At 54.4% G+C, this 8,433-nt stretch overlaps 1 protein-coding gene across 1 annotated transcript; it reads right to left on the reverse strand.

Moving 5' to 3' along the window:
- Nucleotides 1–2,452: 2,452 nt before the first annotated feature.
- Nucleotides 2,453–7,256, reverse strand: LOC117836655 (uncharacterized). The gene is made up of 3 exons (XM_034716122.2): nucleotides 6,075–7,256; nucleotides 3,870–4,047; nucleotides 2,453–3,167 (listed from the first exon to the last, which is right to left on the reverse strand). Exons 1-3 carry the CDS (start codon nucleotides 6,546–6,548, stop codon nucleotides 2,530–2,532), a joined length of 1,290 nt encoding a protein of 429 aa, XP_034572013.1. The 5' UTR covers nucleotides 6,549–7,256; the 3' UTR covers nucleotides 2,453–2,529.
- Nucleotides 7,257–8,433: the final 1,177 nt, after the last annotated feature.

Raw genomic sequence — 8,433 nt, forward strand, 5'->3', positions numbered from 1 at the left:
ACAAGTTTCATATATTTATCATTTTTCTACATTTTCCTAGACATTTTCAAAATTTCAGCCATTTAAAAGGATTTTAAATCAAATCTGAGTTTCATGTTTACAGGACAACCCTTGAAGTTTTTAAACATTCACAACAAGGTCCCTACATTCTTGCGCTAAGGATCTTGGAAATAAAATAGGCCTCGCAATGTAGTACTTGGGGTTCGGCCGGCGACGCGGCGGTGAAATTCTGGCGGACTCCGGCGAGGTGGGTGCGAGCTAAGGGCACGGGCGCGACGAAGGGCGCACCAGTGGTCGGTGGGCTATGGGGGTCAAGGGCGGAGGAGGTCCGATGGCGGTGCTCCGCGAGGCAGTGGCAGCGCGACTGTGGGAGCTTCGTCTCCGGCGAAGGTGACGGAGGAGGAGGCCAAGGAAGGGCTCGGGAAGGTGCGGTGAGGGCCGGGTGGTGCACTGGAGAGCTCAGGCGGCGCTGGTGGGGCTCGGGAGGTGATGCTCGGCGGAGGTGTGTCAAAGGCGTGCGCGATGGAGCTCGAGTGCGAGTGAAGGATGGTGCCGGCGAGGCTAGGATGGCCCGTTTTATAGCGACAAAGCGGTGGGAGGATAAGGCGACGCCCATGATGAGCTCGTGGCGCATTGGGCAAGACGGCGGTGGCTCAGTGCTGGTGGCAGGAGGGGGTGCGTCGGGACTGGTCGGGAGTGCGTGAGGTTCGCCAGTGTGTCGTGGCCTGCGAACTAGGGTTGGCCGGGCGAGATAAGGCGTGTGGATGGAAGGATTGCGCAGCACGCTGAGTGGGCAGCGTGGCACGCGTGCTGTCTCTTCGCTGCCGCCGGTTGGGCGACGGGGCGGAGCCAGGTGGGTGGCGCAACGTGGTGACGGCGCGTTCGCTGCGCGTGGTGATCTCGTCTAGCGTCATGGTGTGCATGTGCATGGCGCGCGAAGATAGGATCTTTGTGCCGGATTTTCTTCAACGTTTTGAATTAAATGATGAAAACTTCAAATACAAAAGTTTGAGTTTGAACTATGGACTCAAACTTCTACATAGGCTGATAGGTGAAAAACACAACAGATTTGGAGATAAACTCGTTGAAACTTTGATGGAAGGCCGGGCAAGGTTGAATTTGAATCAAACTTGACCAAACTTTGATCGAATTTGGGAATACCTTCCACTCAAAATCAGAGAAAGTGCAAATTATAAAAGTTATTTAATTTCAAAAGTTCTACAACTTTTATATTGGCAAAAAGTTAAGTTCTTATATAAAATTCTATTTTTAATCTTTACGTAAATAAGTACCTTTTAGGGGTGTTTTCAACACTTAGAAGGATTTGAAAGGTTTTTGAAATTTGACACTTGGGAACTTTGATTTGTTTCTAATTTCCTTTTTAATTTCTCTTTTTTTCTTTTAATCACTAGGTATGTCACACCTTCTTTGATTAGGCACCACTTGTAGTCATTTAACTCTTACTGGTCCTCGTTCCTTGTGCATAGGTTAAAGAGGTTTGAGTGGATTCTATTTTTCCTATGGTTTTCCTATTGAATCAAAGGGAAAGGAATTTTTCCTTTTGTTTTCATGTGATCCGTTCCTATGAACCAAAAGTTGCTATAGAAACCAAATCCACAGGAAGTAGAATCCTATGTTTTTCCTTCGTTCCAAAGGAGGTCTTAGATGACTAAAGTTTAGCTACATTGTTTGGATCGTAGGACTAAAAGGCGACTAGGAGATGCATAAAATCCATTCCTTACTTTTGGGAGATGAGAGAGGAGAGAGAAGGGGGGATAGGTTGGTGGGTTGTGCAAAAGTGATTTTTGCTATATGTTAGCTACTTTTAGCTTGAATTAGATGGTTTTGGTGGACTAATGAACTAAATTTTAGTTGTGGTGCAACTAAAAATTAGTTCACCTTTTAGTCCACTCATTTGGAGCTAATTTTTAGCCAACTAAAATTTAGTGGGGTCTCCAAATAGGACCTTACTTGTGGTGAAAGCTGCCCACCAGGGTTCGAGCTCTCGACTCGGCTCTCGTGATCGCATTTTCTGGATTTATTCCAGACTTTAACTAGCATTATTTGTTTGTAGTAGGCGACGTGCTCGTCGATGGCGAGCCATCAATGAACAATGATGACTTTTTCGATCTTAAGGGTAATAATGCTATGGCGCAGGACTTTATTCAAAATCATTTGAGAAATATTTTTTCCCTTTTCAGAAGAACATTCACATGGTAGGGCTCCACGAATTAAATGACGCATCACTGGCCCACATGGTGACCCAACGGCATAAATGGGCTCGACTGATGGATCTCCTCGGTCCATCCAAAACCAGCCAAATAACGAAAGGCAGCATAGCAGCTCCCAATAATACTCACTTTCTTTCCCCCGGAGGATGATAGTTCAGTAGGGAGCCCATTAGGCCATTATCATCCCAACTCGTAGATGGACATGCAATCTGCAAAGCAAGTTCACGTTTGCAACATGCTCGATTTCATTTGGCATTACTTACACCAAGTTCACAATTCACATCCAATGATACAAAACCTACACAAACAAATCCCACACCAACTCATCCACCAGCTGATCGGCCAGCATACCGGCCACCACCGCGCTGATCTCCTGCTCCTCCTCGCGGACTTGCATCCACCGCCGGCCGCGCTCCATCTCCGCCACGATGGCCTCCCCGCCGTGCAGGACATCGTTCAAGCCCCACCGTTCACTTCCCGCGCCGTCCATCCATCCCCTGGCCGCCGCCAGAACCTCACCGTCGTCTCCCAACCGTTCAGCCATTCGCGGTAGCAGCCGCACAGCCGGCGCAGAGAGCTTCTCCGGGTGTTCCGTGGAGCCTCGTCGTCGTTTCATCTCGACGAAGAAGTCGAACAGAAGCCGCTCCGAGACGTGATCCACGCCGGCGGAAGCCGCGTCCATGAGCAGATGAAGAAGGTCGTGTTCGTCTGGCTCGTGGCAGACGACGCTGGCGCCGCGGTGGCTCCTGGTCGGGCGCGGCGCCGCCGCTGCCACGTCTTCTGTGCGGCACTGGATAACCTGCTGCGCCAAGACATCATCGGCGAGATCGTCGGTGTCCGACGTGGCGGCCAGGAGTGCCTCGAGATCCATGGGGCCTAGTTCTTGGGTGCTCCCGAGCCGTCGGATCTTGTGCTGCGGTCGTAGCATCTTTCTCCCTGCTCCACGACAAAGAAGAAAAGTGAATAAGCAAGCATACGTGGACCATTGCATTGGTCAAATCACGGTCATCAATCCAAATGTGGCGAGCACGCAATGCCGGGAGATTAGCCTGCTGCCTTTCCCCGGCAGTCACTGGCGCTGTGGGCCCAGCAAGATCTCCGTATAATTTGGCACGGCTTTTAAAATGTCCGTATCGTGCCCGGGCAAACGACAAGAATAGAGGAGATTCTGAAGTGCCACCAGTCACCAGCATTACCCGACGAACAACTCAATCTGAAACTGTAATACTACTAGGACACCTCTTAAGACTTGACAGCATTATTAGCCCCAACGCCCCAATGATTTTAGTATGTACTCGTACTCTGCATTGCTACATGGAGCATATTAACCGGACGACTTTTCCGAAGGCACGGTCAACTAGCTCAGTGCCTGTGCCTCTGCTCTGTCTGGTACATTGTTCCGAACCGACACGACCAACTGTGCATGACTCCATGAGTGACCACGACCTGTTCCGTGGATCAGGACTTGATCCGGTACAAGTCGTCCGTGGCCTCGTGATTACACGATCACGTAGTCCTGAACTTTCACTTGTACTTTTTCCCAGCCCGTGTTATTTCGATTATTAGGTGATTATTTGTGTTGCGCGTGGATGAATCATCGTTCATGCGTACTTGATGATTCAGAGGATGATCACTTACTCTGGAGACGCGAGAGGCTGAAAGACGGCGAGCACGCGCCGGCGACATCCCTCTCCCCGTCCTCATCGCCGTCTTCGCCCTCGTCATCGTCGAAGGGGAAGTCCATGACGGCCACCGGGCTGAGCTGTTCCTCCTTGTCGTCCGCCTCCGCCCCCGAGCTGGACCCCCTCTTCATCGCCTGCATTACCATCGCACGGTCACCAACCATACGCGCACCGAACATTAGCTCACCATCAATCAAAGCCATTTTGCAAACGAAGCAAAGCTACGAATAGCTTGCCGAGGCAAACGACGACGATTATTTACTCGCTATGCGATGGTCCGAGCCGGAGGAGTACGGAGCTGCGGCGGCAGGTGGAGCGGCCGCGCGCACGCCCTCCCAGTCGGTCGTTTCGTGCCGTGAACTTTTTCGTAGAGGACAAAGCACGGCTAGCTGCACGGGGGTGACAGCGGAACGTGCGGCGCCGGCTTAGCGCGCGATGTTAAATATCTTGTAGATATATCTCCTAGAAGTAGTTTGAACCGTGTCTATCTGCAATATCTGCTGTATCGTATGAGGGGTCCACCAGATCCTTGCGTGTAGTTGATACGCATGTAACAAACTCCTTGTAATCCCAGCCGATTGATGGCCCTATATATACATGACGCTGCCCTGAGCAAGGGTGGCAACGCTTACACAAAGTTTTACACGCGAGAGGCTTCGTTTGACCAACCGTAGCCGGCGTGTTATTGATCGTATATCGGGGGGCATTAATCCATGTGGGCGTCGCCGCGTTCGTGCCCGCACATGCGATGGTTGCAGTGCAGACAAAGATACGACACAGCGGTAGCACGTACCAGTGGGAGCCTGGAGAGGTTGGTACTACGCGTGTGGATGGGATGGCCACTAGCGCGAGCAGCGTGCCAAATTGGCAGTGGCGGTGGCCGGACGGAACGGCACAGGGCACACCATCACTCGCCGGACAAGACAACAGGGTCGAAGGCTCGAAGCTCCTATGCATGGTGCTCGGGGACCTGGGAGCAAGAACACTCGATACTGTAGTCGAGTGGCGCGTGCAGGCTGCAGTGCACGCTGCTGACGGGAAGGGCCTTTTTACCCTGCTCGCCCAGTCACTCACGGCCACTGGTCACTCGCTCCCCGACAAGCCGCGCTCGCTGACTGTGCGTAGGCCTACCGCATTCATGCGCGCAGCTACCTTTTTCTTTTGGTTTTGGTCCACAGACCACAGCCCACGCCGGAGGGACGCTGGACCGGGCGGGCATCATCGACGTGCCGTGCAGTACGGTGCAATGTGCGAACAGGGTGGTTTGGGTGGCCGGACGGACGGCGAGCTCTACTGCTCTAGGCAGCGGAAAGCGGCATCTGATCGGCTAATGAACAGAGATTCATTTTATTCACCGAACACCTAAGCTCTAGCAGTACTTGACGGCCAGACAGCCGGTACCGCGTACTTAAGACTGTCTCGAGAAGATAGTTCTCGATCGCACCAACTTACGTATAAGCAAACCTCGAGGTCAGGGTATTTAGTACTAAGGTCTCCTCCAACGACGCTCAACTCAGCTAGCTCATGAGTATGTCACATCAGATTTTTACCCATATCATGTCTTGTTCAAGAGATAGTCAAACTATACGGGACTACTAAGAGATAGTGGTTGACTCTAACCGTTGGAGGAGGCCTAAACACATTTGCTAGGCACAAATCTCACTTGACTTGGGTAAGCGGTTTTGACCTGGGTGTTGCAATCTCGGCTCGGCCGGTCGTCTCCATCAATCGATCACCACGAATAGACTGGTGCTTGCGACTGAGGATCGAGCAAGTAACTCTGGCCGTAGTACCGTCAGTCCGTCACGTCTCACGAGCCACGCAAATTACTCTTCAACAGTGGACTAGACTACAAAGACTCAAAGAGGGTGGTGTAGCTTATGCTCGCCGTGCGTCAATGCAGTCGATTCCTTGGATACTCCCCGCACTTGTATCGGCACAGTGCGATGGATCAGCATCAATGAGCAAGCCAGGCCGTGTGTAGTTGGTTGTGGCATGAATATGTGGGGCTAATCCGCGCACGTTGATCCGGAGCATTACGCATGCAAAAATAATGGAACTAACCGAAGAAGCCAGTGGAAGGAGATGGGCCAACTGAATTAACGCCCAGTTATTGGTTGAAGCATGATGAACGCAATGACGACAAGGCAGTAGTAATTACCTGGTGCTCATCTCCGGTGGTGTCGTTCACCGCGTCGGCGGCGTCGGCGTCCATGCTGTCCGAAGCGGAGCTCGTCGTTGCCGTCGAGAAGTCGGAATCCGACTCGCAGCGCGAGCCCCTGCTCCCGGACGAGTTGTCGCTCGTCGTAGTCCCCGACGACGACGCCCCCGACTCCGAGCCGCTGCCGCTCGGCGCGGCCACGGCGCAGGCGTCGTCCTCGTCGCCTTCGTCGCGGCGCCGCCAGAACAAGCCGCCCCTGCCCAGCCGGCGCGAGAGGCTCCTGGAGAGGTGGGACAGCTTGCTCGGGCGGCGGCGTAGGGACGGCAGCGAATCGAAGTGGTGCCGCATTGTTGGCGCCGACTCGCCCAGCAGGCGGCGTGGGTAGCAGCGGAAGCCCGCGGCGCTGCACGACTCGCAGTCCAGCTCCAGGAGGTCTTTGAGCCTCAGCGGCGTCGTCCCGCCCGCACCCGCCATCGCCCGCCGCTGCTGTCACGCCGCTCGCTCGCTCACTCACTCACTGCACAACACTCCCTAGTCAGCTAAGTGTCTGATCTGAGGTTTGCTAGCCAGTGTGCGCCTCGCCACGCCCACGCCCACGCGTGCGTTGTGCCAACTGATCAGCGTGCTCTCGAATTCGCGTGATTTAAGAGCCAGCAACTGGAATGCCGGGAAGCGCGCGCGGCTGCTGGGCAGCTTCGGCCGTGCCCGTGCGGGCATAAAAAAACCGGGCGAGTTGAAGCTTGTTTTGATGCGGGGGCAGCCGGGCAGGTGCTCGTTTCGGGCGGAGCCGAGGAGAGCGGGGAGCGGCGGCGACCACCAGGGGACAGGGCGTGGGCGTGGCTCGCCGCGCGCGGTGGGTGGGACAACTTGGGAGAGTGGGGATTCGTCGCGGTGCGGCTGGCATTGGGTTATATACGCGAGAGCGAGACGCACGGGGGGATCACGACGAAACCGGCCGGCGTTTGTTTCCGTGATTGGTTCATTTGCCCCTGCCCCGCCGCACTGCACCTCCCGCAGGGTTGCTGCGCGCTGCCGATCCCGGACCCCATCCTCCGAGCATGGGCATCACGCTAGTATCAGTCTATCACAATTCACACCCACCCCGGGGTGGCTCTGTCGAATGAGGCTACCGAGCTGCGTAGGATCGGAGTACGTGAAATTGATGAGCCTTTGGACCAAGGCATCAAGTACCGCTGCACGATCGCGGTGGCTGGTGTGGTGTCTGCCTTGTACTCGACGGAACTGGCATGGGCATGGGCGCGCGCGGCGGATTCGAGAGATTCGGCGGTAGCGGTAACGCGCCGATGCGTACGTGCGGCAGCATCGCAATTCGCAACAAACAGCTCGCGTGCTGATTGGTACTTGACCCCCCAGTTAACACGTTCCAACCCATAAACTCGGCCGCGCGTTTGATCAGGAGGTTCAGGGAAACACATCTGCTGTCAAAAGAGACGAGAGCGGGTGCTGTGGTCCGTCCATGACTCATGACTGCATCAAGTTGTGTACTGGTCACGTAGCAGTGCCGTACTCCGCACCAGCAGCGATGAAAAAGCTGGTCTGGTCCGTGGGTGTGGCCTGGGTGGGGCAGCAACTAGCACAGGACGCCGTGGAGCCTCGCAGCGACACGGTCCTCGCCCGTTGACCCAGTTTAATGCGGTAACTAGCATTGTACTCTGCTATGCTGGTTTTGTTTACGTTTGCCAGGGCATTGCTACTCACATCAGTCATCACCAATTCACCATCGAAGGAGACGCACAATTAACGCATTGACCGCACGAACCTTCGGCGCGGTTTCCACGGCCGCTCCGGCGCCGTCGCGAATCCATCCGATTCGATTCGCCCAGCCCGATTCCACTCGTGTACCAGTACCACCTTGAGCTGCGCTAGCTACGGGTCAAGCGCCGCTGACTGGCACACGTAGGGGGAATCAAAACGTACTACAACTACGTCCTGCGGTCGGTTTTGTTTAGCCTTAAGATTCGAGTTCCAGCTGTGCCGTTTTTTATAATCCCGGCCTGTGTTGGCTGCTAGTCCAGCATGGCTTACCGCCTGTCTCCCCGGTGGTTTCGTCCATTCTCATTCATCATCTATCTCCTCCCAACTTCTAGATGCTGAACACGGTTAGTCTAATTCACTGGACGAATATAAGACACTTTTATTTGAAAAAAACGTGCTCGGCTCTCCGTCCATATTTCGATTTTGAATGCGCGTGTGCTTGCAGCAGGCGACCGGCCAGCTCAAACCGGACCGGCGGCACCAGGGGGACATGAGCGTTGTGGCCGTGGCGTGTGTGCACGGGCACCGGCAACAGCGACAGCGACAGCGCCGGCATGGAACCAGGGCGCTTTAAGGTCGCCAC

The sequence above is a fragment of the Setaria viridis genome, chromosome 9, assembly GCF_005286985.2.
Source record: "Setaria viridis chromosome 9, Setaria_viridis_v4.0, whole genome shotgun sequence".
Taxonomy (NCBI): Eukaryota; Viridiplantae; Streptophyta; class Magnoliopsida; order Poales; family Poaceae; genus Setaria; species Setaria viridis.

Coding starts and splice junctions, on each gene's coding strand:
- LOC117836655 (XM_034716122.2), bottom strand. CDS start 6,548: ATGGCGGGTGCGGGCGGGACGACGCCGCTGAGGCTCAAAGACCTCCTG. Junction 4,048..6,074: donor CCACCGGAGATGAGCACCAG/GTAATTACTACT, acceptor ATGGTAATGCAG/GCGATGAAGAGGGGGTCCAG. Junction 3,168..3,869: donor CAGCCTCTCGCGTCTCCAGA/GTAAGTGATCAT, acceptor GTCGTGGAGCAG/GGAGAAAGATGCTACGACCG.